General features: G+C 45.3%; 1 protein-coding gene across 2 annotated transcripts in view; it reads left to right on the top strand.

Moving 5' to 3' along the window:
- RBM6 (RNA binding motif protein 6) overlaps positions 1–27230 on the top strand; it is a 59423-nt gene that overhangs the window by 16719 nt on the left and 15474 nt on the right. For both annotated transcript variants that reach the window (XM_074879611.1, XM_074879610.1), the window contains exons 6-7: positions 6139–6212; positions 26130–26204. In XM_074879611.1, the coding sequence (XP_074735712.1) occupies positions 6139–6212; positions 26130–26204 (149 nt within the window). The remainder of the gene's footprint in view (positions 1–6138; positions 6213–26129; positions 26205–27230) is intronic.

Genomic DNA, 27230 nt, shown 5'->3' with positions numbered 1-27230 from the left:
TCTGGGTCTTGTCCTCCTGGATGGAGGGAGGACGATGGACTCTAGTGCTCTACCCTTCAGAATATAGCTGGGTTTCATATCCTGTGGTTTCAGTGCTGTTCTCTTGTGCAGTGCTGTCGTGAATGCGTGCCTAAGAGTGTACTTGTTTTATACAGAGGGACAATATGAAGTGACAGGCCTTCTCCCAGCAGCCAGGTGTGACTTGTAAATGCTCAGCCTTTGAAAGGCATTGGGGATACAGCTTGTTGCAGATCATCCTGTTTAGTATTCAACAGCAAGCTTTTCTGGTACAACTCTTCAGCTTTAGTAGCTCTGAAGACCAATTTATCTGTGCAGTAAAGAGATCTGACAAATTTATGGATGCTCAGAATCCACCAGCTGGTATCAAGAGAGCTCTCGGTTTTGGCTTCTGAGCTTGTGTTAGCATAGATAGATTGCTGCCATTCCCTGCCGTGCTGTGGGGGTGCCCTCCAAGTTTTCAGACTGTGTGGACAGCTTTATTTTCTCTGCTCACCACGGAAGACACTGCGCTGTTGCCCATCCTCACTGCAATGGCAGGACTCGCTGCATAAGCACAGATACAGTCACTACTGTGCGTGTTCAGGAGCTCCTGGCTTCTTGGAAGCATCGAGTGTATTGTGCCTGCTAAGAATAGTATTAGTGTATAGCCGTGTATGTGGCATTATGTATAACCATATTAGTGTAGAGGTAGCTCTAGCCCTGTGTTTTCCAGTATTTTCTTGTGATGAGGTATTCATTCTTTAGTATGGATGACCTACATCTGTGTCTTTCCTTGGAGGAAACAGCAAAACTTGTGCATGGGGTTATGGGCGTATTGCCAAAATCTCCCACAGATGAGGTAGCTCTTCCTGTCGACCAAGGAATAGCAGATTCTCCAAGAACAGTATGCAAAATCTTGTCTTCACTACCTGAGCTGTGTGAAGGTCAGTGTGTGAGCTTGCAAATTCCTTCAAGGGATGTGGAAGTCCTTCATATTCACTCCATACTTTATACCGTAGTTGCCTTTGGAGCAATAGAACTTTCTCTAACATGGATGAAATTCTGTGGAGGATTTTCCCACCTGCAGTCTGCTCTGCCATGCTGTCTCTGGAGAGAGCATGCAGGAAGAATGTCCTTGCTTCAGCAGGCTGACCATGGCTCTGATGTAATGTGCTATGACTCTGAGTCTTAGAAGTGCCTAAAACTGCAAGTGCTTTTCGTCTGTGGTAGTTCTGTCTCATCCTACAGGAAAAAACACAAGTGGAGTGGTGTTGGGATGGTTGAGAAGCTCTCTGCCTATGGAGACTTCATCGTTATCATCTTCTGCCCTCAGGCTGTGTGGCCCCATCTGGCAGATGCAGGGGCCTCCACCACATTCACAGTTGGCCCAGCTGTCCAGTTTAGTATAGTGTCTTTTGACAACCTGTTATACAGACTTACTTTCATAGGAGGCCATCTTCTTACCTTCCAGGCTGGAGGAGAGACAATATGTTCATATTGCACCACAGCATGTGGGTTTTGTAGCAGTTGTTTCTGAGAAGGCAGGTGACAGTTTATTGTGGACTTAAAGATGTGTAGATGTGGCACTTAAGGATATGGTTTAGTGGTGCACTTGGCAGTGCTCGGTTAATTGTTGGACTCGATGATCTTAAAGGTCTTTTCCAACCTAAATGGTTCTATGATTCTGTGATAAGATTACCTAATGCCTTAAGCTTGTAGGGGTGTGCAGTAATGTGACTGACTTCATGCTCACTCCTAGAATCCAGAGCTGGATCACCTCTCGAATTGGATGCCTTTGCCATGTTGCCATCATGCCTCCTTTCCAAAAGTGTCTTTGGTTTGGCACAGACAGGGCTGCTGTCGTTATGTGATCTTTTCATTTGGCCTCCTAAAACTCCTGAGATTTTTTTTGATGTATTCACACTGCTTTACAGCCCCTATCAGAACAACATTATGGTTTTCCTTTATTTAGATCTTTGACATAACAAACTATCATGAAGTAACACATTACTATGTGTCAGTTGTTCAGTAGAAACTGTGTGTGTATAGAAACAAGTCTTATTTTAAATCTCTTTGATCTTTTCTGAAGCCAAAGAACATTAGTTTTAAGTCAGGCTTTCAGAATTTTTAGCCAAACCATGGCATGCTAACAGGGACCTGCTATTTGTTGTCAAAATTCCCTTCACTAAAACACATCTGTTTCAGTGGCAAAATATTCCTTATTCAAATGTTTGCAGAGCAGCTTTCTGGAGCTATAAATGTGTCCTTACTCCAAAGTATTAAGCGATCATGCCCATTTTCAGTGCAGAAAACAACGGAGCATGATTTGGGAGCATCCGTAAAGGATTGTGTATGCATTGAAGCACTTAAAGGAAAACAAGTTCTCTAGATTTTATGTGCACGCTCTCCTTGCATTCTCCTTTCACCCATTGTATACAGCCTGTGGTACTGTAGACTTGTGCAGCTTAGAGGAAGTAGTTAAATAAGGTGCAAAAGTCCTTTTACATAGTTGAGCTAAAACACGGGGGAAGGTGAGGACATGCATGTTTTATGGCTATGCTAGGGCCAAAATCTGGATGAGTTCAAGTGTTGGAGGACTGTTCCTCTTGGAAGGTTCATTTGGACAGTGTAACTATGCTGCAACATGCTCAGAGGTTGCGTGGGGGGAAATACTGATTTCTTTCCTTTTTGACAGAGTCTGTGTTGATCACACATATTTCTGCCAAAACATAAAGAACTTCTTTAAGAAGATACCAGGATTTATATCTTCCTGTGAAACCTTGCATATGAATTTAGGCTACCTTGAGTCAAAAAAGCCAGACTGTAGTCTTCAGCAGTGATTTTGCTTTGCTGGTTTGATCACTTTGGTTTTACTGTCATGACCTGAAGAATACCAGGGGGTGTCCGAGAGCTCTGATTCAGAGGGGAGGACAGCTTACCTTGGGATGCCTGTTGTTCCAGTTGCTGCCATTAGGTGTCTGGCCCCATGCCTCTGTCAAAATCTCATGCCCTGCTTCTGGTAGCAGCAGCTGAACTACTACGTTCTGACAGGCAAACTGTGTGAAGGCTTCGGAAATAAAAGTATGCAAGCTCAGCAGCTGACACAAAGAGCTGAACCAGCCCTACAGAGGAGGCAGGGAAGAGGTGCAACAGTTGGTAGCAGGAACCTCTATAGCTGCTTCCCCCTAAGACCCAGCCTCAAGTCACTTGGTTTTGTTTCAAGAGTTGTGCTCTGGGTGCTGTGATTATTGCACATCATGAAAAAAATCAGCAAACATTGCGTTTGGAAGGCAGCACTGTTGTTCCACAGGCAGCTGTAGCAGCACTGTTGTTCCACAGGCCTCCATTTCAGTGGCCTTTCCATCACGGTCTAAAATGGGAGGATGCTGTGGTGGAGCTGGGGGCAGGAGGACAGAGCAGGGCTGCCGTACCTACCGTCCAAGGCTGATGTTGTTACTCTCTAGTTCTCATGTACTGACTGTGCTTGTCAGGTCCCTGCAAAGGGCTGGACCTGGGGGCGGGGGAAAGTGTCAAGCCTTGGCAGATCTTCATCAGCAGTTTGGAGTGGAGCAGTGGCTCCAGGCTGCTCTCTTCTTGCGTCGCTGCTTTGGTGCTGTCTGTGCAAAGACAACTTGTAGTGAATTGCAGAATGCCGCGTCCATCTGCAACCTGACCACAAAAGCTGAACATCTGGCCTGAAGCTGCTTTTTGGCAGGATATGGGGCCACAGTTTCTGGTTTTGGTTCTCATTGTACATCTTACTGCAGCTATGCCTATTGGGGCGGTTGAGTTTGGTGGGGGAGGGCAAAGATAAAGTGCAGAAGGAGAAATGTGCGGGTCTTCCCCTTAACTGTCTCCTTGTAATGCTTGGAACGATCCTCTAGTGTACATTCTTCCTCCAAGCATCTCGGCTTTTGTATCTACATATAACATTCAGCGTTGCACTCTCAGTTGTGTCATGCTGGATTGCATCCATGTCTAAACCACTCATTCACTTCACGAGGACTGGGATGTAAGCTGCATCTCATTGTAGAGCAAATAGAGTGAAAACTTCTGCAATCTTGCTTTCTGTCAGGAGACCCCCTACTTCATATGCACATGGAAATAAGATAACACTCTGATCCTTGCTTGCTGATTATAGCAGCTTTCAAAAATCCTCTCCGTGAAGGGAAATGAGGAGCCTTACAGGCTGGCAAATATCATTCATGCAGCCCTTTTCTAAACAGGAGGGAAAGAAGTGGCTCTGGAGTTCTGGATTTGAGTAAGATTTAAAAATGTACCATGTGAGCCTGCACGCTGTGCCGTGAAGTAGCAGAAGTGTCTGCCCAGAATGCAAAACAGTCTCCCAGCAAGGGGCAGCACTGCTCCTGGAGAGCAGCTCTCTTCTGCAGAGAGGAGAACTGCTTCATTTTCAAAATGTGATCTAGTGTGCCTGGAGCTGCAGAGCAGAATGGATGCTATGGGAACAACTGGGTGAATTTGGTTCTGTCGATCCTGCCAGCAGAAACTGTACCTCTAGTTCCAGGTGCCCACTTCATGTAAGAGTAGCAAGCGGCTTTAGTTGCGTTCCACCACAGATGGCATGCTGCTGGCCTGCATCTTTCACTGAGCTGAAAAGCACCCAGATTGATAAATTTCCCTCTAGTGTAATTATATTGACTAAAATAATACGGGGAAGGGGAATAAATTCCTATGTGATGTAGAGGTGGAGCTAGGTTAAAATTGGAGTCTTGTTATAAAGGTAAATGTGCAAAGTCAGGATTGTGTTGTTAGAACACTGTGCAAAGATCTGCCAGAAAAAAAAAAAAATCAGTAGGGTTTGATGATGAAACAGTTTTGTACGGCCTTGTCTCTGACGTGATTAAGTACAAAGATGGTAAAGAAATGGAGAACGAAAAGTTGGAGAGTGCAGCAAATGTTCTTTGGCATAGGCTTGGGGGAGATGGGGCTGTTCTCCAGCAGACTGGAATGCCTTGCCTGAAAGAAGTGTGCGTGGAGTCACCTTCCCGTGGAAGGTGAGGGACTGAAGCAATAGGAACCAGATACGTACCAGGCTTGGAGATACCAGTGTTAAGATGTGCATCTTTAGAAGTGGAGACAAGCTCTTCACCAGGACAGCTGGGTGCCTGAAAGGGTACAATCCACATGCAGACTGGCTTTCCTCACGCCTAACCAGCCAAAAGTGCAGCAGGAGGAGGGAACAAAGCCCTTCCTCTCGCTGTTTTTCCATGTAGAAACATCTCAGCCATGGTCATCTGGAAAGCACTGTTTTGCAGTGAGGTGGCCTTGGCATGTGAAGGGTGAGGCTGTGACTTTAGGTTGTTCCTCAGCGCTTCAGTTCTTGGAGATACATCAAGGATGGCTCTTAGGATGGTCTTAGCTTCTGTAGTGTTCACCCTGCACTTTACTGTGGGACATAACATTTCAGCGCAGGTAACTGGAGTACACAGTTGAATCAGTGGATCCCTTCTGCCACTGACTGTCAGCTTTCCAAGGAGTGAGCAAAGTAAAGGCTCTCTAGTTTCTTGCGTCTAAAGCTCCCACGCCTGCTTTGTTACTTGTGCAGTAGCATCTATACCAAAATGAGAAGATTGGAGTTCTCATTCCTGCTCTGCTGCACTTTTTCATAATACAAGGGCTTAGACTTCAAAAGTAAGCAGATGTTGAAGGAAAAATAGCAAAGGCAAATGAATCATGTTAGTTTTTTCTGAAATATTGTACAGTTAAAATGCTGGCTATTCATGTAAAATACATTTGCAGCAAGGTACTTCGAAATGACTTACCAACACTTGCTTTGGAGAGCACTGCCTCCAAGGTAGCACAAAACTAGCAATGGAAAATCACTATGCTTTAAAAAAAAAAGCACAAAGCAATTATTTCTTACCCTAAGGAAGGGTGTGCCTGTCACTGGGTTGTGTAAGGGGAAGTGGGAACACTGTACTATTAACATTCATGATAAACTGCACAGTTAATCATCATCCAGCTAGTCCCTGATTTCTCTCCTTTTCATTCTGGAGTAGAGGGGTGGTGGTTAGAGGGTTTGTCATTGGAGGGAAAGGGAAATTGAATATTTAATGTGGCTTTCTTTATGACAAGGCACTAACATGACTCCCGTCTGTATTTAAATGCTGTCCCCAGGTTACGACTATGGCTATGTCTGCGTGGAGTTTTCACTCTTGGAAGAGGCCATCGGATGCATGGAAGCCAACCAGGTTGCTTTACACTTCGGTCAATGCTGCTAGAAGATTTTTTAAAATTTTTTTTGGTGGGGTGGTGGAAAGCCAATGAGGTTTTTTTGAACCATTCAAAGGAAGATCTGTTCTTGTATAATACGCAACACTGCGGTTTAAATGTTGTTTCCAGAAACTTGTAAAGGGCTTAGAAATGCCAGTGTGAAAGAGCTGCTGGACACCAAACGGTCTGCCCTCCTCCCTAGTGTATGTCAGCACACTGGCTAGAGTCAGAGGCTGGTGGCTGACAGACTCCTAATGCAGGTTTTGGCCCTGATGCTTTTGTACTCACACTGAAATCCAGTCAGAAAGAGCTCTGCTAGCATTAAATGCTTCCCCCGGCTGTGCGTGCACACACACATACACATGTGACTGTAGGTGAGGCCTCTGGTATGCAGCTCTGAGTCAGCTATGACTTGCACGCTCCACTTTTCCATATGCCTTGTGTGTGGGAGAGATTCTTAATTGTACATCTCCCCCATATTTACCCTGTCCTTTGGCAAACTGGAGCTGCAGACATGAGGACTACCCTACGTGCAGTTGCGCCTGGTAAATCTGAATGTTTCCAGCCCTTAAAAGTGCAAAATGGCTTAAATCCCCAGTGAATAAGTACCCAAGGGGAGCCTTTACTCTGATCCGGGGTTTGAGGCTAGAGTTGTTGTCCACTGAACATGAGCAAGATACATAAAATTTGTTAAGTAAAACAGATTCCCATCTTGCACCACCCTCCCTGTGCCTTGGAACTGAAGGGGATGGTTCACTCAGGAAAAAACACTAATGATTGATCCCCCTTCCTTCACTACATCCCTTAAGTCTCCTCTCTGCTGCCTTCTTCCTCCTAATTTGCCTGAGTAAGAATCTATATCAATTATCTAAAGCCTTTTTACCTGAATCCCAAGTCTCGCTGTCATGGGAGGAGAGTCATGAGTCAGATTCAGAGCTGTGCATCTGCAAAAATGTACTTACAGTTAATGAGTCTTCACAGCTGGGGTTTCAAAGGTCCCACTAAGCGCTTGCATTTGCCTCTATTTTCAGTTACAGAGGTATTGCAACTTACAGAAATGTTTTACAGAAATAATTGTTGCTTGGAAGGAGCCTGGTGCATTCCCACCGGGGTGGTGGTGGGGATCACAGAGAGAGAAGGCTCCAGAATTAATTATTACTTTTACCATCAGTGACAACTTTTATTTCCCCTTCAGTGTTGCTACAATTCCCAATTTATTTTGTTGTCACTGAGGAATCTGCAATTATGTATGACACTCCTTTTAACCAAATGGCTCTCCATATTCTCTCCACAACTCTGCTCACATGAAATAATGTCTCCCTATGCGAAAGCAATCCCCAAATACCTGGGAATTTGGGAATTCCTCTTTTTCTTGTTGTTGATGCCTGCTCTGCCCCTTTTTCTATTTAGAGCATCCCTGTGTACTTGGACAGGTGTTTCACTTAATCAGATTTGGTCCATTGCTACAGCGAAGAGCCTGGAAGTACCAGTCCTTAAACTGAACTGAGTGCCTAGAGGTGCCCAGTAAATCACTGTACACCATGCACTTGAAGAAGTTGTGGCTGGTGTTCAACTGCTGCTTACATTGACGCTCTACAGCAACAGTTACAGCAGGCTGGATAATTTTTTATGGTGTTTCCCTTCCCAACGTTCAGGCAGGGTGCTGCCAGAGCCCTGCTAACGGTGGGGGTAACGGTCCCAGCCGTGCACTCTACCTGGGACATGCTAAAAACAGATAGGGTATGATGTCTTCCAGTTTTCCTTCCTACTATACGTGGCTCTGTGTGTGTGCAGAGGAACCCTGGAAGATGGAGTGGTTGGAGGGGATCATCTCCAAAGCATGCATGTGCCAGTCTTTACTGTGTTTTAGTAGAGCTACAGTAGTTTGTAATTAGCGAAGCAAGAAATGTGCTTTTTGGGGTGACCCAAGATATATGAATTTGCTCAGGAGAGTTGTAGTCTCTGGATTGCCCCACATAGGTTAACTTCTCTAATTTGCTCTGGACTGAACATGAAAAAAAAAGGCCTTCTAATTATTTAAATTAAAAAAAAAAAGTGGTAGTAAGATTTGTATCTGACCTGCTGCAAGGGAGGGAGCTGACTTAATTGCTCAGTTAAAGCCAAATAGAGATATTCAGAAGGGGCGTTGCAATTCAGTTGTCCTTAGACAATAGACATTCCATTTTAATATCTTCCAGGGTAGAGTTGTAAGATCATCTCCTTAGAATGAGAATTAATCTGCATTTTTACAGGCTGCAAAAACCAAAACCTGTGTTAGCTAAGATGTAGATTCTTTGATAGTTCAGTTATTTTCAGAAGGTTATCAGCTATCCCTGTCAAATTCAGTCTCTTGTGAGAGCATAAATAGCAAAACAGTGTCAGCCCACAGTGGCTTCCTAGTCCCTCACTAGTCAACCTGCCTTTCTCGGTCATCTGTAGGCTGGGAATAAATAGCTTTTGCAGAGACAGCATTTTTTGATGCTGTTTAATGCCTGTTTAACTGCCCCTGCCTGAAAAACAATTTGCTGCATCCCTACATTGTATAATTCCTACAGTGTGAAATCCTTTTGTTTTACTCAGCACAGACCAGCACCCACTTAAGATCATTCCCAAATTTGCTAACTACAGATTTACCAGGTCCAACTCCCTCCATTCAGTAAGTCTAGCATGTGTATGTGACCACTGAGGTTGAGGGGGCTTTCTGTTAAGTACCGTGTGATAAGAAAACATCCATCTTCTACACTGCCCTAATTCTGTAGGAGAGTTTCATTCCACTTGTATTAATTGTTGTGGCTAAAGTAATGAAAATGCCCCCCTTATTAATTGCTTTGCCTTGTTGATTGTTGCGTTGGCAATTTATTACAGCTCAAGGGTCCCGTGTAACGTATGTGGAACGTGATGGATTGCCGTTATTGCTAGTGCAGAGGTGTTGGGCGGCAGGTTTGGCTGAGCGAATCGCCGGCTGCCAGCTCTCCTGCTGTCTTTGGGAGGCTCTTTGCCCTGGTTGGGCAGATGGGCTGTTGAGTTGTTTTGAAGAACCTGGGTGCAGCCCTTGTTGCAGCCTGATGGTTGTGATGCGCCTCTTGGTGTCTTGTTACATGTTGGCTGTTTGACTTTTATGAAAGGAGAACTCTTTTCTGTCTGTGATGAGCTGCTTTTCCTTTAGGGAGGCACAGGTATTTTGAATAGAAAATGGGGTTTCTGGCTGCTAAGTCACATGTTTTCTCCTAAATAATCTTTCCCTCCTTTATTCTCATTTTGAAAGGTTGTAGTGTGGTGTGCCATTTATCTTACTGCATTTTCTTTGCATTAAGGGTTGGTGTAGCCCATGGTGTAGTAGTGTTCGTCTGGGGCCACCAGGCTGGCTTCTTGGGAGTCAACTCTGGGAATACATCCCACAGCTCTTGTTCTCCAATTCTCTCTTGCACTCCTCCTTCACCTGTAGAAGAAACACAGCTTGTTATTGGGTGCAAGAAAATCAGGTGGGAAATGAAGTACCCTGCTAGTACTGTCATGTACTGTAAAGGCAGGTGAAGGAGGAGAAACAGAGAGATCCTGTCTCTGCTGCCTGGATATTTTACTGTTTTAGCTGAGGTGTGGAGCTGGCCGTTATACATATGGAAACAGAAGCAGCTTTTTTTAAGCTTAGGAGCAAATTATTAGTCTTGACTGACTATGTAGTATTGTCTCCAAATCCTCTCAGGCCTCAAACTCAGCAACACTGGTAGTGTGAGTATTTCCTAGCTTTTGTTGCTGGTAACCAGCATCTTTGTAATCCTTTCATCCTGTTTCTTAAGTAAGAGGGCAAAAATGGGAGAGCTATGGCATGAACTTTTAAAAATACATACTTTGTAAATATTGTGGAGGTCTCCAGGCATGTGCCTAGAGCAGTTGTTCCAAGATTTGCTCTTGCACCTTCCTGTACTGAGACCAGCACATTTTGGAGAGCAGTTTCCCCTGCACTGCTGAGCGGTCCTGGTTCAGCTTGCTGAGCACAGCGATACCTCCGTTCCCTGCTTGTTTCTTGCTGGAGAGAGTAAGAGGGATTCTTACTGGGTTTTGTGGGTGCTCACTTTACTTGAGCACATCCCACCACCGTGCAACTGGAAGCATCAGCTGTGTGTTTCTCCTGCTCTGAGCCTGTCCTCTTTTATCCGTACACTGCAGTGCTTTTCTGCATTTAGTGTGAACATAGCTTCTGGTACAGATCAGACTTCACAGGCTTTTTGCTGTAGCTGTTGGTGTTAAAATCCACAAGATGCTGTGACAAGCAGGCAAAGCCTAGGACTTTCTGTCCTGAAAACATTTGCAATAACCAGTCACAACTGTGTGTGGCTTCCCAGTTAAATACAGAAGGAGCTTGTGGTTATCCTGAGAATGCATTCACTCTGGTGGCCTGTAGCCTTGGAGTATTTATTGAAGCCTGTGGTGCAAGGAGCGTGTTGCAATTTGTAAGAGAAAATGTGTGTCCAGACATCAAAAATAATTGTTTTCCTTTTGGTGGGAAAGTTGTGGAGTTTGGCATTTTTTTCCTAGAATCTGCAAAATGCCCCCTGTAATGGAAGATGACACCTGCCTCAAGTGTATTTTCACGGGCTGTCTGGTATCCATCATTTACTTACTTGACAACGTCACTCCATCTCTTCAGCTTTAACCTGCAGTTGAGGATGGTGGTGACAATGGAGTGTGTCCATGAATACACCGAACTCCATTTGCATGTGAGGCTAGGAGTGCTGGAGATGGCCTTCTGCTTTTCTTATTGTGTATTAGGTGTGTGGATTTTGCTCAGGTTGTATTATTAGCAGACATCTTTATTTTTTTTTTCCCCTGTTAAACCTGTCCTGCTTTTGATTGTGTGGATTTCTAGAAGTAACCTTTTGGAGTCTTCCACTTCAAGTGTGTGTATAGAGAAGACGAAGGCTTGTATACCTAGGCAGTGTTTCTTCTATAAACATCCTAATGATTTGGGAAATATGCACATTATGGAGTAATTGTGACCTATGGAAAGTTCCCTCCATAGTCACCTTGTAATCAGATAAGTGGATTTCCAGGCAGCAGAGCTGATTTGGTGTTTTTTTTGTGTCTGATTCAGTGTGTGACCTTGTCATGAGCTCACCCTGGTCTTAACATCACCAAAGCTTGACATGTTGAGTCAATCATTTGTTCATTCCCACTTGTGTCTCACTAATCACTGCATTTAACTGGAGTTGTAAGCCTCTGAGATCTGTACGGAAGTCTGTGGTGTGAGGCTCCTAGTGCTGGGCAGGCGCTTGCCTGTGAATAAGCAGTCGGATCTGCCTGCGATGACCTGTGACGGGGCCGGGCGCGTGGGTGTACACTTGTATATCCTGCAGTGATGTTGTGATAAATGCACTGGCTGCTTTTCTGTTCGGAAGGGCTGACTTAATCTCTGCATGCTACAGAGACCTTCCTTGTGCAGAGAAGGGTGTCTTTTGTTCTTAAATGTAACTGCCAAAAAATTCTGGTACTGAAAATACTTTTCTGGACCTTCTTCTCTTTTGTCATCTCAACATCTTCTGTCATCTCTTCAAGCTGTGTGAATCCTCTTAGTCTTTCTTCCGTTGGCACAGGAGGTCATAAGAGATCTTCTGCCAAAAACTTCACACAATCCTCCTTCGGCCAGTGGTAGCTGCCCATCAATGTGTTTTTTCTAGCCCTACCCAGATAAAAAAGCTACAGCCACCTTCTTGGCATCTCTGTCCTGCCTTGCCTCAGAAAGCAAACCATGCTCACCACGTATTTTAAAAGAAGTGCACTTTTAACTGGAAGAGTTGTGAAGCTGCATCTTCTTGCTCTGCTTGTGCGATCCCAGCTTGCCACGTTCCTCTTCCTCCCTGCTCTTATTCCAAAATCCTGTTCTCCTTTTTTCCTTCCTCCTTTTTTCCTTCAGCCTCACCTTACCCGTGTGATGAGGATTGTATGCGTTTGCTGCTGCTGAACTGCTGCTCTGTAATGGGATTGTCCCAGAGGACAGCTTCTGGGTGAGCTGCTTAGGGCATGCAGCAGATGCTTAAGCAGGACTTCCTTAGTATCTCTGGTTGCTGCTGGGGACGTATGGCCCAGCAGGGTTATCTCAGGACTCGAATATTGCTGTATATTGCAGAATTATATATTCCATGTGCTGAAGTTCACTTGGGGTGCTGTATAAATAGGTTGTTCTACGTAAAGCATCCCTCTCTACCCTTCTCTAAAATGAAACTGTTCTCTTTCTGGCCCCTGGGCATTTATGTTCTGTTTATGAGTTTGCTGGGATTTTTTGCCGGTTGACATTAACAAATCTGTGTGATGATGTGTCTCTGAAATATCCATTCTCTCCCTGTAGATCTCAAATGCCTCGTTAATCAAGTTCTTCTCTTTTGGGATAGACGTTCTAGTTACAATGCCAGGAGCTCAAGCTGGCAAATGTTAAGAAATAATTGCGATTTCCTGAAATTTGTTTAAATAACTTGATCCATGAGTGATTGCCAAGATACGTGTCCAGTTCTCTCTGGCTGATTGATCATATGAAGTGATAACACGAGTACTTGCAGTGCATCGCTCACCACTGCTGGGTACCGCATGCCGCTGGGCAGCATCCAGAGGTGCATGGGGGTGGATGCTCCCTACACTGGTGGCTCGAAGTGAGGAACCACTGTTGGGCAGCTGAACCTCTGGTCATGCCCAGCCTCACTGTTGTAAAAACGGGGGTACTTGAAAACTTTTGTTTGTGAATATGAAGTGAAACATGTACCACAGATAAGTCTGCTCTCTGCCCCTTCCATAGGGCTAAGTTGTATTGTAGAGCACCCATTGGCAGAGCAGCACATAAGAAATAGCTTTGTTTCAGTCACTGTCAACACGCAAAGCATTTTCCTGAGTGTCTGGCATGCTCATCCTTTGAATTTGTTTGTAGGTGGGATTTTGCCTTGAGCTAGAAAGAATTTGAAGTAGTCCTTGGATGCATATGCAGGATACCGATGCTACCCTGTCTGTGTAGCTATCAGGTCCTCTCCTCCTAATGTGTTAATAGAACAGTTGTGTGACAATGAGGAGATCTTAGTCACAGATGCTACAGATAGGTGCAGTTTCACCTTAAAATGAAGAGCAATGTTTTACTGCTGGCTGCTCTTATTCACAGATTTTATGTTTTTTATTGTGTTTACCTTCATGAGTGGTTGATTTTCTATGAAGATCTTGTAGAAACTCTAAGTATATTCTTGTGTAACCATTTGGAAGCTGTTTATCATTGTAGAGTGTCAGAGTGCTTCAAAGGAGCATGATAAATGAGCTGTAGATAGTGTGTTGCCACGGTAGGTTGTGTACATTGTCAGAAAGTGATTTTGGATTAAGATGTAAGATCCCTTGATCAAGCTCCTGTATGAAAGTTAATAGGACTAATGCTACTAGTTTGCTTTGATGCTTTTGAAGTCATCCTTTAAGTAAGCTGGTGACTAACAGAACTGCAGATGCACTATCAGAAATTCCCTCTGTATGCTTAGAAGTGGATGGTGCTGATGATATGATTGAAGTTACTTAAAGGAGGCACAGAGGCAGTGAGAGGGAAATGTCTGTATGTATGGGTTCAGTTTATGAATAAAGGCATCTTGGGGAGCACACCATAACTTTCATTTTCAGAGCAAGACCATTTTCTATCACAGTTTTGCCATAATGGTTTGCACAAGACCTGCCACTGTGAATGAGAGGGCAGTCCTTCTCAGCCCAATCCCAGCAATGTTGAGGGGAACACCAGATATGTTTTACAAGCATATGAGCCAGATTATAGCACTAAGACTCCATCTGGACTGTTGTGATAAGTGGGAGCACACCAAAATGTTGTTGCAATTTTCACTTGATGAGTCGGGTGTTTTTGTTAACTTCAGCATCAGACTGTTAGTTCATGCTTTTATCAGTGGTGGTTGCTTTTCCATTCCTTGGTGCACTGTTGATGTTGGATTGCTGGAACAGGAAGGTAAAAGGTTGAGTCTAGAGGCTGAAAAAAAAGTCAAACTGCACACTCCCTGGGGTTAAGGAAGGCAGAAGCGCTGTTTCCTTAGAAGAGCGATGGTCTACCTGTTTTTCTGCAGAAACTATATATTTTTTTTGCATAACTATGGTTATGATAGTGAGAGAGCGCTGAAATTCCCTTCAGATGTGGATTTTAGTCTGTTTTCTTCCCAGTTGAGTTTGTGTTGGACCGTTTCAATGTAAATCATGGAAGTCTGGCTATCTTGAATTGGGGTACATTCAAAAAGAGTACCTCAGATTTTGCCATTTTCTGCTCAGGTTATGAGACTCACACAAGTACAAGATTAAATTCAGATGTTTCAGGTTTGAAGATGCAAGATCAAAGCTATGGCAGCCAGCAACTTTTATTTCTGAATTTCTGTTTCCATTTGACTGTAACTGGGCTGTTAATGTTCTTGACTAGAAATGAGACATGATTACAGTGGAAAATGGGGGCTGGCATGTCTGAGTGGACTATTGTATCATTATCCATCAATCACAGGCAACAAGGAAGCAGGTATTTAACACAGAAGGGCACACAGTTATTATCCGCCCCATTCCCCTGCAAGCCACAGGGCACCTTAAAGACTCTTATTAAACCTTTAATACCTACAGAGATCACAAGAAACACTGTATGCTACAGGATCAGGGATCAGGAGCATTGCTGTCATTCTACATCTGTGTGGGACAAGGAAACACGTTAGGTGGAAGAGCACTGAGGGTGCTGGCAGACAACAGCCCTCTGTGCTTCTGAGGAAAGGCACAAACTTCCATCCTCTCTTGTTTCAGAGGGGGAGAATTTCTTCTTGCATCATATGTGGCAACCTGTTTAACCCAACATGTGTGAATGGCACAGCAACTGAGAGGTTCTCAGTACTGCTGTATGACCAGCTTACTGAATCTTGGGCTACGATTGCTGTCAGAAGAGGGCAGAGGGGGAAAATCCTGAAGCCATTTTGTACAAGGAGACAGCGGAGGGAGGTGGAAAGTTCTTCTTGGCTTCTGCAGTGGCCGAAGCTGTACAATGTGCAGTTGACTTGTCGCAGTGAAGTGTCTGATGTAAAGTAGCATTCTGCCTCGAGGTTTGTTTTACCATGCTGTTGCACTGTGTGTATGCCTTGACAACCACTAGATTTTGCATCCAAGCGTCCTCCTGCATCTCCATCACTTAGTTCAGTTAGTTATGTCTTCCACAGGATGAACAAACAGCTTCCAGAAGTAGATCCCCCAAAGGACAGGGGTCTAAAATCAAGTGTGTCATGTAATGAATTACATTTTCAATGATGGTCAATGCTATAAAGCTGTAAACATGAGATTTAAGTATTTAAATCTCTGAAACTGTCTTCTTTAGAACAAGAGGATGAAAGTAATTATCTCCTGCTTTTGTAGACAGCAGGGGAAATCTTAGTTTTGTGATGTACAGTCCGTGTCTTAGCAGAAAATTAGCAATATTCAGATGGGCTTCATGTACCCGATTTGAGCCAGGATGGCAGTAAAAGCCCAAGCAAACATTTGATGTACTTTTCCATCAAGGATCTCAGGAGCAGAGTTAACAGAGAAAGTAATTTTAAGTCCTCAGAATCCCAAGATGTATTTTCATACACATAAAATCAGGCTGAGAAGTCTCACTAAGAAGCTGTCTCACGGAACGAAGCTGTACAGTAATGATATGATGACTAAGGTATTTTACTGTTTATAGTCCTAGGTTTTTGAAAGCCTGATTGATTCTTCCCAACTTGTGATATCACTGGAAGAGAGAGCTGAGGTGGTCTGTGTTCTTTTTTTTTTCCTTGACAAAGTGTTCTTCTGTGCCTGGTCCATGTGAGATCAGTGTTTGTCCTCTACCACTGCCTGCTTCTCTGCCCATTGCACTAATTTAGCTTGTCTGGTTTTGTTCCTTCTGGTGTGTACTGGGCCCATTATTAAATGTAAGAAGTGAATTCCAGAATGTTTAATAGACACCTCTTAGTGACAGGCAAATGATTGATCCATCTGGTTCTAAGAGGAGCAGCTGAAAGCATCACCTCTCTGGTGCTCCAGTGCTTGCTGCTGAGAGGTGGAGCAGCTGCACACCTCTGTGCCTGTCTGCCCTTGGTCTGCACGGGCCAGTCTCTGTACTGAGCCTCGTGTTGCTGCCTGGCTTGATACATCCCCAGGTATTAGAGTCCCACAAGAGGTTCAGGTGGCAATACCTGAGCCACCTGCTACTGTGCTGCCTCTCTGGCAGTTTAAGATGTCTGTGCATGCTCTTTCCCCCTCCCAATCCCTTAGGAATTCAACCAAGCTGGGGCACATCTGACCCAACAGGGAATTGTGCTCTTTTCCTTCCTCGGTGTCAAGGTTATCACCTGCACACTCACCTCTCTGGCTAGACTCTCCGGAAGAGCTACCGGAGCCTTGGAGCCTGGATATTCACATAGGAGTGTTGCTTCTTCTGCCTCCTGCACCCTGACAAGGCACTAAGCTCCTTTCTCCAGCAGTTCTAAGAACTGGCGAGGAAGGAGGGCTCTGGATGTACCCCTGGACGTTGTGCAGTGCAGTTGCCTGTATGAACCTCTTAAACCTCAGTGCCCCTCTAAAGGAGGAGCTGCTGGGTCCTATGGGGAGCTATGACACCCACTAGTGTTATGTTACACCCAAGCCAGGCTGGCAGGAGAAACTAATTTCCTTCCAAAGGGTTCAGATAGCTCTTGTTCTCACACTGTGCCAGGTTTCTTGGGCAAATACTGACCAAAGAGGTTAAAGCACTGGTTTCCCAAATCACCCGAGAAGAGCTCTCTTAAGAGGCAGCATCTGCTCAGATGTAGAAATTGGTACAGGCACCAGCCTGAAGATGCCTTGTGGTTCTGTCCAGATGTGGCTGTTACGGATCTGGATTAGCTTTTGGACAGGCCACCTCAAGGTCATGGTGACATGCTGAGAATCATCATTGAGATGGCACAGGTAAGTGTTGCACTGCTGGTGCATTTCCCTTGGCAGCTGGCAGGGTTCTTTCTCTTACCCTTTTGGAGTCAGTATCAGGCACCCACTTTTGCCATTAACTGGGAAACTGGGGATGTCGAGAAATAAAGTCTCCAAGGGTAAAACCCTCTTTTCATCCAGAGCTTCTCCCTCTTCCCAGGGTCTTTGGGTTTTTCCCTTTCAGCAGAGAGGCTGTCCTGCAGGGAGCTTGCCAGAGTGCTGGCTGCAGAGAAAGCATTACCAGTGAAGGCTCCTGGTGCTCTAATTCAGTGGGTGCAGAAGTGAGTTTGGAGGCACATCTGTCTGGGGGAGCCTCGGGACTGCTCTCTTCCCCAGTTGCAGTTGGCATGTTCTTGGCGAACGTTTGCTGCTGTGCAGAACATCCTGCACTCTGTTCACCACGCAGGTCAAGACGTGTTGGAATTGGTGTGTAATCTCATGGTTACATGCTTCTGCAAAAGGACACACTTTTATTTGCGTGTGGGGTCTTTAAATGCTTAATCAAATAGGCTGAATTGTCTACGAATAAATTTACCCCTTTAAGGCAAAGCTTTCCAGCCTGACTTTTTTCCAGCATGATTTTGCATTGGGATTGCTCTTTAGTGTTTTGATATTGTGCTTTATATCTATGAGTAAGGAACTGGGCCTTTCCTCATTGTTCTCCCAACTTCCTTATGGCCATTGCTAATTGTAAAGTATCCCTGGGGGAAATGCACAGGAAGGTCCTGGGGTGAATTAGTGCATTGTGCTAACCTGCTTAATCTCTATATTGTTAACAGCGTTATGGGATGAGATGACCTTTGAGGAAGAAGGTGGCTGTATAACAAAGTATTGAGAAATATGGCCAGGCACTAGAGCAGCATTTTGGAGGGAGAGAAATCCCTGTGATGGGAGCAAAGGAGTCTTTGAAGCAGCTGTTGTTCAAACCCGGTGGCCAGCCAGTAGACCGTGATGAATCAGGAAAGGAATATAGATAAGGCAGAGCCATGTGGACCCCTCCCTAGAGTCATCTGTGAACAATGATACTCAATATGCTAAATATTTAAATACTCTTAAGTTTTGATAGTTTAAGTATACTTTTCTAATAGCAGATTCAACCTGATTCATACTTTTTTGGGCATGGAAACAAATGTTTGATATAGAATCATAGAATCATTTAGGTTGGAAAAGACCTTTAAGGTCATCGAGTCCAACCATTAAAGAAGGTCACATGCATGACCTTAGCTTACCCTGTAATAAGTCCTTAACCATCCATGCTTCTCTTTAGCTGTGGAATGGGAGTGTGGCCAGTAACATCAGAGCGCAGAACTTGTCCCCGTTTGAGCTGTTATCTGATGCCTCCAGACCCTCACTGTCTGAACTCTAGAAATTTCTTCTGATCCCTTCATACTGTATAGGAAAGGCTTTCATTTTAAAATTTCCACATTTTTCCAGTGATCCTATAATGCTGATCTGCAAAGGTGCCCTCTTCAGAGGGGTGAAGGAAGCTGGAGTTTAGAATTAGCCGGGCAGGGAGATGTTAGGGCTTTCAGTGGCAGGTAAAAGGTCTACTTTGCTTCACTGAATCAAAGAAAACTTTAAGATTTGTTGAAATCTCCTTAAAGAGTGAATGCAGAAGCCATTCATATCACCTACCACCCAAAGCTGGCCCTGGAGCATGTGAAGTCCTCGGCACATTGCATGTTTTCTCAAGCTGCGACACATCGCTGTTATCCTTCCTGGAGCCGTAATTGGGAGCTTGCCTGTACCAACTGTTTTGGTGGTGTTCTCAGAGCAGGACTGAGTGTGCTGACAAGTGAAGCAAATGCTGTATTTAAAAGATAAGCACTTTGAGAGTCCTAAATTGGAAGTGAATTGGAGTTCAAAATTCAGGCAATAAAATGTAGAGAGCTGGCATAGTCTGAAAGGCAATTTCTGTGTATATTTGCAAGAAGGATGTCAGTGGGGGGAGGTGAGTTGTAGAAAGATACTGGGACTTGCTTAAAAAGAACATGGCTGGTATCCAGGGAATTTAGAAATCGTAGGAAGAAAACTGGAGGTGTCTCAGCAGGCTAGATGGGGTGTCTGTGGAAATAAGGTACTTAAAGATGCAGACTGGCACCTCTGCTAAAGGGCATACGACCTGGATAACCAGGCAGAAGGGAGGCCTGAGGAGGGCTGTCCGGGAGCAAGGAGAAATGGAAACTTGTGTGTTATGGTGGATGGTCCCAGTGCAAGTGGGTAACGGGTTTTGTGCGAAAGGAGTTTGAAAAGAGGCACTGAGTGCTATCTAGGATAAAATAATCCTCATATAGCATCTTAATCTGTTATATTTAGCTGCTACATCTTTAGGATTCTCTAAGTTATCCTCCTAATGCCTCAGCTCTGTGTTAGTGCCGATCTTGTTTAACATGTCCATCAGTGATGTGCCTGAAGTTACGTTCTGTTAACTCAGTGTTGATGATGACATCTTTGGGCACTCGGACTTAGGCCTCCTCTGACCTTGAAGACCATAAGCCCTGGGCATGCCCTGCTGGTTGGCATCAGATCACTGTTGAAATGAATGCATTACTATTAAATGCTTCAAGGTGTTGCCACATGCTCTTCAGCTGCACAGCATCACTGACACCCAGGAGCCAAACATCCTCCCTTCCAGGTGACCACTAACACAGTGTCTGTGCAAGATTCATCTCAGTCTTAGTCTTGATAGAGACCTGTAATAACAATATACAGCAAGGTTATTTGGATCCACTTGGTGATGTAACCATTCCTTGGGGATCCACCACTTCTCAGACCAGCCTTTTCCCCGTATATCTTGAATCTTCTACCTTGGCTGTCAGCTACTCAGCAGTAGAGTACTGGACACTGATAGATCAGGCCAGTAAAGAGAAGTCCCTGAGCTGCAGATGGCTTGGGGAGCTGGAGAAGGGGGCTGAGAGCCTTGGGGAAAGTCCCACTATGCTAGGAATTTTCTTGTAGTTACTGTTCCTGTAGGAAATGCCAGATTGCTGCAGTACTCTGCAGCAGGCTGGATCGCTCTTGTTTCTTCATCTCTCCATGTCACGCTCTGTTTTCTAAATGTTTAATTACAGATAGATTGTGGTTTGTGGGTTCACAGCTTTTCTCATCTGCTTTTTGTCAAAGGTAAGCAGATGTACTGCCTGTTGCTCTGTAGAGTTGTGTTCCTTGTACAGCAGCTGCCAAGGAGCTCGGAGATAAAAACTTCAGCATATGGAAAAAATGGGATGAGAAGCCAGTTTCTGTGGCTGAGATGATCTTGTTTTGAAATATATCCAGCTGGTCTCTCATCCTCCCAAGTGTCTTGGTGTTGGCCCTCTGCTCTGTCCCAGGAAGCTGCTGCCTCCTGAATTCCACGAGCATCTGGGGATGTGTGGGTTAGAGGGACCTTTGGTGCTTGACCCTGTCCGCCTGCTTTATCTGAAGATGAATACCTTAAGTGAGAGAGCCTTGTGCTCTCCTTGCCAGCTTCCCTCAGCCTCTCTACGGAGATGAGAACCATGCCCGTGAAATAGGATGCGATTACGTAATTTACATTGTGTTGCAGTTGGTGTTGTCAAATTTGCATTTATAATCCATACTCAAATAGGAGAAAAACTTGAAAGCAGTCTGGTTTGTGGTTACCATTAGATAACCTGACTTCTGCTGTCAGCCGCTTGTCTCCCTGTGCCGTGCCATCCGGTGCATGTGGAGGCCAGGACTGGAAAGTACCCTGAGGATGGTGAGAGCTCGCTGCTCTAGGAAATGCTGCTGGGACTGTGGGCTCCCTCTGTATTCCCAGGCTGCCTCCTGGGGTGTTATCTGAGGCTCCCCAAGGCAATAAACACTAGTCATTAATAGGTTTAAATAATTTTTAAATGACGGATGTATAATGACTTTTGAATAACCATCCTAATTATAGTAAACATGCATAAGAGGGCTGAATTAACATCACGTAAATGAGGTTAATTCTGATATTTTAATGTGACTGCTTTGCTGTGCTGCCTGTAAGCATTCTTTTGTCATAATCTTTGTATGCAATTATATATCTGTTTGCAAATGATATTTTCAGTTCATTTTTAACATATGAAACCATGTCAGTCTTCTGACTTGGTTATTACTCAGCAAGAAGGATACCAGAACCTTTCAGTTCGTGGCACGGATATTTTCCATTTAATCAAAGTATGAACAATGTAAGGAAATAATTAGCTGAAGTGGTGTTTGGTTTTGTGCACGAGCCAGCCTCTGGAGGAGATCTGATTATGGTTTGCTTGTGGTGCAGGCACCTCCTGCGCTCCCTTGGTTGCTGCTCTGTGGTTGTAGCAGAGAAGCAGAAAGGAGAAAAGGAGAAAGGAGAAAACTTTGACTCATTAATCCTTGTGGATTTGGGGGCTCCAGAGCTCAGCCTCGGTTCTGTTCCGGAAATGACCTGTGCTGCTCCAGGTGTGTCATCTGTAAAGCTGAGAATGACAATTGCTATTCCACTGAGTCAGGTACCTGTGGCCTTATTGTGACAGGGGTGGTGGCGTGCGGTTACCATCCCACTGGAAGAGCCGGAGCACACTTCCTCCGCAGCAATCCACAGCGGTGCTGGTTGCTACATCCACGTCTCCGTGTGGTTTGGCAGCCCCTGTGGTAGCTGCTGAAGCGTGACCCATAGGGTGGAATACTTGGAGAGCTGTCAGCTTATTGTTAAGAGGCTCTGAAGTGAGATTTTACTGAAAGATTTAATGTTTGGCCAAATTCAGTTAAAGCAGAAGCATGGTTTGATTTCAGGGAGTGTGCCGTGCTCCAAAAGCACTCCACGTTTCAGATTTTCTAGGTCACTCTTGGATGCTCTATATTTTTTTTCAGAGAAATATTTAGCAAAAACTTTGACATTGATGATTTGTATTCTTCTGTCATCTTGGTCTTGGAGAGCACAGAGATACTTTTTTGGCAAGTTCTCCCCCTCCTCAACCCCCAGTCATCATCATTAGAAGGCTGTCAAGCAGCATGAAAAATACCAGCATGCCAACTGTAAATGCTAATTGACAGATAAGCAGCTGAAGTGGGTGACTCGTGCCATGCCTGACCTGCAGCAGTCTGTCTCCTGGCCCTGTCAGTAGCTGCGTTGCTTCTCGAGGAAGCGTGATCAAAGCTATCTGTGCTCACGTACCTGCACTACTCGGTAGCACACACAACTTCTGCCCACGTGAGTTAGCTCTGCTCTGTTCGGAGAAGGAGGTGAGCTCTTTCCTTGTGAAAGTAATACGACTGCAAAGAGGTTAAGCTAGAGATGAGTTAAAACCAGCCTCATGAGGGGACATTACATGTGCTAGGAGTGTGGTCTGGTTTTTTTCTTACAGTTAGGCTTACCTTTACCATTCAGATCTTACTGATACTCTTTTAATGCTTCTGGTTTAACTGCCTTTGGGGACAAAGAGCTTGGAAACTGCTCTAGTAAAACTGCAGATTTGTTGCCGAAGCCTTGTGCCCAGCTGACGCACAGTCTCAAAAGTGCTTTTGGAAGGTTTTCATCACCTGTGGATGTCATGGCTAAGGGATTTTCCCTTTTTTTTTCCCTCTGTTAAAGTAACCTGTTCTTGTGGGGTTTGTCCCTGCCCAATGAAGGGCTTTGAGGCGTTGCTACTTGCTGTGTGCACTTTCTGCAAACAGGCTTTATGGTTTCATGGCATCACTCTGATGATGGGATTGCTCAGTTAATCAGAGTCTACTGACAGTAATATTTACCTACTAGGCCATCGGCTATTATTCCATATAATGCAGATTTTTTAGTAGCTTTAGCTGAAATGGCTTGTACTGAATTGTATCACTTAGACTAGAATCCATTATTGTGTCTCCAACAGACCTCTAAGTGAAAAAACTGTGTTTGAAAGATATTGAACAGTAGCATAAATCATTGCTCCCAGCAGTAAAGTCCTGATGCTCTGTTTTGATGAATTTGGCAATTCAGAGAAAACAGTAGAATCTGCTCATGCCCTTGGAAATCTAGGCATTTCCATGGCTGAGAGCTCAGTGTTCTAGTACTGCAGAGCTGTGCTGCCTTTTAAACCCTTCACTGGTGAGTCAACTGTGTGTTTACTGCTAGTTTTGAGGGGGAGGTTCCTGACTGGGAGGACCAGAGAGACATTTCTGTACCATACTGATTTAGAAAGAAAAGGCCAAGCTGCTCAGAGGTACAGGATGTTGAAAATCCACAAGGAGAATTAACGGGCATAGTGCAGGTGAGTCAGTGAGAGAGGTACAGGATAAAATGCACGAATATGGAAGATTGTTACAGTCTGGGTACCAGGCAGTACATGTGGCATACCTTGGGCTTACCCTTTTTTTTTTTTTTACCCCTGAAATTCTCAGAAATACTTCCTGAAATTATCAGAAAATCTTTGTGATTTCACAAAGATCTGCTCAATTGAAAGTGGTGAACTGAAAATTAGAGCATCATCCAAAACATTTTGCAGAGAAAAGGAAGAAGATATAGATGAAAAAGAATAAGCAGTAACAGGGACTAGAGAAGATAAAGGTTCTGAAAATATTTGGGATGTAATCTAGCAATAGAGTGGGGGAATGAGGAATTTAAAGTGAATCCTGACAATGTGTGTCCTGAATAAAGGACTCATTTTGGAGTGTTAAATGATGATTGCAACCTTGAAAATGACTTTATCAAGAAGAAATCAGTAAGAGAGAGCTTGTTGAAAAAGTGAGCAGGCAATCAGCAGGGTGTTAAGGAAATTAGGGAGTAATTATGCAAGTGACACTTTCTGCAGTCTCCGAGAACTGAATTTGCAGTAGAGACCAGCACCACATGCACTTAAAAACCATTTTCCATAAAACCAAAAATAATCTTAAGGTTTTCTGGCAAGCTTTATCCTCAATGGCTGGTAGAAGGATGGATGAGTTGCCCTACCAGAGGAGGTGTCCTCAAATCTAGTGGTCCTTGTTTCCCGAGCTCGTAGGCAGGGCTGCAACTGCCTGCTGAGGAGCTGCTGTTTCCAAGGACTTTCCTGGGCTCACGGAGTGGCCGCAGCTCTGCTCGTGAGGATGTGCACCCTGCCTTCTCTCCCTGCCTGTGCTCGGTGGGTCATGAGGCAGACATGGGTGTTTCTGGCCTGCTCTCTTGGCACCGCCCATCCCTTGAGTGTGCGATGTGATGGGTGCCCTGCCTAGGAGAGGGAGCGTGTTCGTCTCAGAGGGACCTGTAGTCCCAGTGGGACAGCCTTGATTTTCATTTCCCTGTCTTTCTCACTTGTGTTCCCTCATGTGCCTTAAAGAAGGTGCAGACCTTCGCCTAGACGTGTATAGTAGGCAATACTCCACTCTGTGAATAGATCCTGAGGAGATTCCTTGCATCTGAGGTTGCAGCACTGTGCTGTGGGTACACATGCCAGCCCTCAGCAAGCTCTAGGAACGGCTCAACTTTCTGTGAGACAAAGGCAAATCCATGCTGGAAAGCAGTGATTGAACAGCTGGGCGGCAGAAAGGAAACCCCTGAAGTGTTCAATGCATATAGGCCTGGTAGGACAGGATGGCCTTGGTCCATAAAAGACAGGCTGTGCAGCGGGGAGGTGGTGGAACCTGACCTTATGGGGCAGTGCCTTTGGTCTCCAACTTTCTCTGCTGTGCTTTTTTGTAGGGGTTAAAGTATTGTTGTTGTACCGCCGCTGAGTGATTCCCTCCCATGAACTCTTCCCTCCTACTTTACATATTCCCTAGCATCTCCCTCACGTTCTGCACAGCAATTTATGCATGGGTGTATCGTGACTTGTGAATAATAACTCTGGGAACTTGTTTTCTCATGTTCATGGTTTGCTCTGGGGGCTCTCACGTGACTCTGCTACTGGGTCGAAGTACCTGCGAAGCTTCTGACTCACCAGAGGTCCCCAAAATAGCTTGGGGCCATTTACAGCTCCCTGACTTCTGTCTGTACCATCCAGCAATGGGCCAGAAGAGCAGCCGCTCTCCTGGGGCTTGGGAGACCTGGGTCTGAGTCTGATTATTGTCACCAAGTCTTATACTGTGCTATTGGGAAATACAGACTGTGTGGTCTGGCAGTGCCTCCAGTGACATGAGATATCTCATGGCTCCATGCATTTGCAGCTCGGCCTGCGTCCTGCATGCCCAGGCATGGTTTGTTGTCCACGGTAGACGAGAGCCACCAGGAATCCTTGCTGCTCACTGCTTTTATGGGCTGCTCCAGGCAGGAGCTGGGGGACTTGCACCTATGACTTCATTTCACCCTTAAATCATCTGCATTTCAGCAAAGCTTGTGGATTTGTTGGGCTCCTGACATCTCTCCAAAGCATCATGCGTGGAGCTGAAAGCAGTGTGTCTTTGCAGGCAGTGGAGCTCCTCTGCTGGGGCTGCACAGGTGCTGAGGCCAGCCCCACCAAGGACTGGCTGCAGAGCAGCAGCTCTGCTGGCTGCGGAGCCAGTGGCTTTGCCATGTGCTGGCATACTTCTCTGAAGGAAAGCCAGGGTTTCAATGAGTGACGTGAAGACTAACCCAAGCATGAAAATTCTCTCACCTCAGTGGTATTTTTCCTTGTATTCCTCCTTAAGTAGCTGCCTTAAGGCCAGCCTGGGGGTGGCTGGTGTGAAGGAGGCTGTCCAGCTGCCCCTTTCTAATATGTGGACAAAAGCAGGTTAAAGCAGTTTCCCTCTCATGCTCTGGTTACTCTGTCTCTGCTCTTCCTGGGAGGTGGCAAAGCCTCTTCTGTCTAGTTCCTCTGGAGCTAACACGCAGCTTTGCGGCCCCGTGCTAGAGCAAGGCACAGGCAGTTTCCCTTCCACTTCCATGGCAAAGCTCCAGCTAACTGAACCAGGAGACTTTCTCCCCCTTTCACCCTGTTTCACTTGTAAAACCTTTAGGAACCAGAGCTTTAACCCCTTTCTTTGCCTCTTGAGTAATCTGTGTGTGCTGGGTCCATTCGTCATTTACCCCCTTGTCTCAACAGGGAACTCTTTCGATCGGTGGCAAAGAAGTGACCCTTGAGTACACTCCGTGCCCAGAGTTTTGGCGCTGCAAACGTGTAAGTATGCAATCAGAGAGCTGTGTTGTGCTTCCCCTGCTGGCTCTCATGGCAGTGGCAGCAGAGAAGGTTGTTAGATACTCGCTCAGTGGCTGAAGGTCCTTAAGAGTAATACCTGTCCTGAAGCTCTTACTCTTCTAAACTTCTGTAGTTTTCCCTGCCTTGTTTTTGGTGCCATCTGTGAGTGCATGTTACTTTGGTACAGGTAGCTGGTGTTTTATGCACAAAGCAGTTAAGTCCCTATGCAGTGGTTCCCTTTTAACATGGGGAAAATAGGTTGTGGAGCCTTTCTCCTTAAAAAACAAAATGAGGCAGTGATTCTTCCAACCAGAAAGGAACAGGCTTTCACTTTGGTTCACAGGTGTAACTTCAAGTGTCGTCACTGCCCAGGTAACCAGAGCTTTCACCACCCTAACAGTGCAGACCACCCCTCTGTCTCACGTGGGAACCTGTGATCTAGATTTGAGTGTAGTAAGCGCAGCAGGGAAGGAAACACGGAAATGAGTCCAAGTCCAGGCAGCGGTTAGTACAGACTGGAACTGGCCCATGTCTGGGGAGGCACAGTTGCCCAAGGGTCAGTTTTGTTCCCATGCCCTTCCCGCGGTTCCCCCAGAAGAGGCGCCTGCGGCTGCAGGAGGCTGGGGAGGAGTGCTGGAGCAGAGGGCAGGGTCGTTGCCTGCATTCCCACTGACTGCAGACCAGGAGCTTGCAGCAGGGCAGGAAGGGATGGGTTCTAGTTAGACTCCCACCTTGACCATTGGATCACACTGGGCTACAAAGACCCTTATCCAGGCTGATTGGATGCACTCCAGCTGCCAGCAGAGCTGTTTGGCGCCTTGTCTGTGCTTCCAATGCTCCAGAGATTAAGTAGAGATGGAAGTTTCAGGCGGCGGTTTCACAACAGTTCTCAGTACAATGAGAAGCAGCTGGAGTGTACGTCCCTACTGTTGCTGTGCATAAGCATGGCCTGAAAGAGCTTCCTTGTGCCCCAGAGCATTTGCAGAGCTTCAGTTAGAGGAAAAAAGA

Source organism: Strix uralensis, chromosome 10, assembly GCF_047716275.1.
Source record: "Strix uralensis isolate ZFMK-TIS-50842 chromosome 10, bStrUra1, whole genome shotgun sequence".
Classification (NCBI taxonomy): domain Eukaryota; kingdom Metazoa; phylum Chordata; class Aves; order Strigiformes; family Strigidae; genus Strix; species Strix uralensis.
Note: the sequence above shows the minus strand (reverse complement) of the source record. Positions and strands in the feature narration are given on the sequence as shown.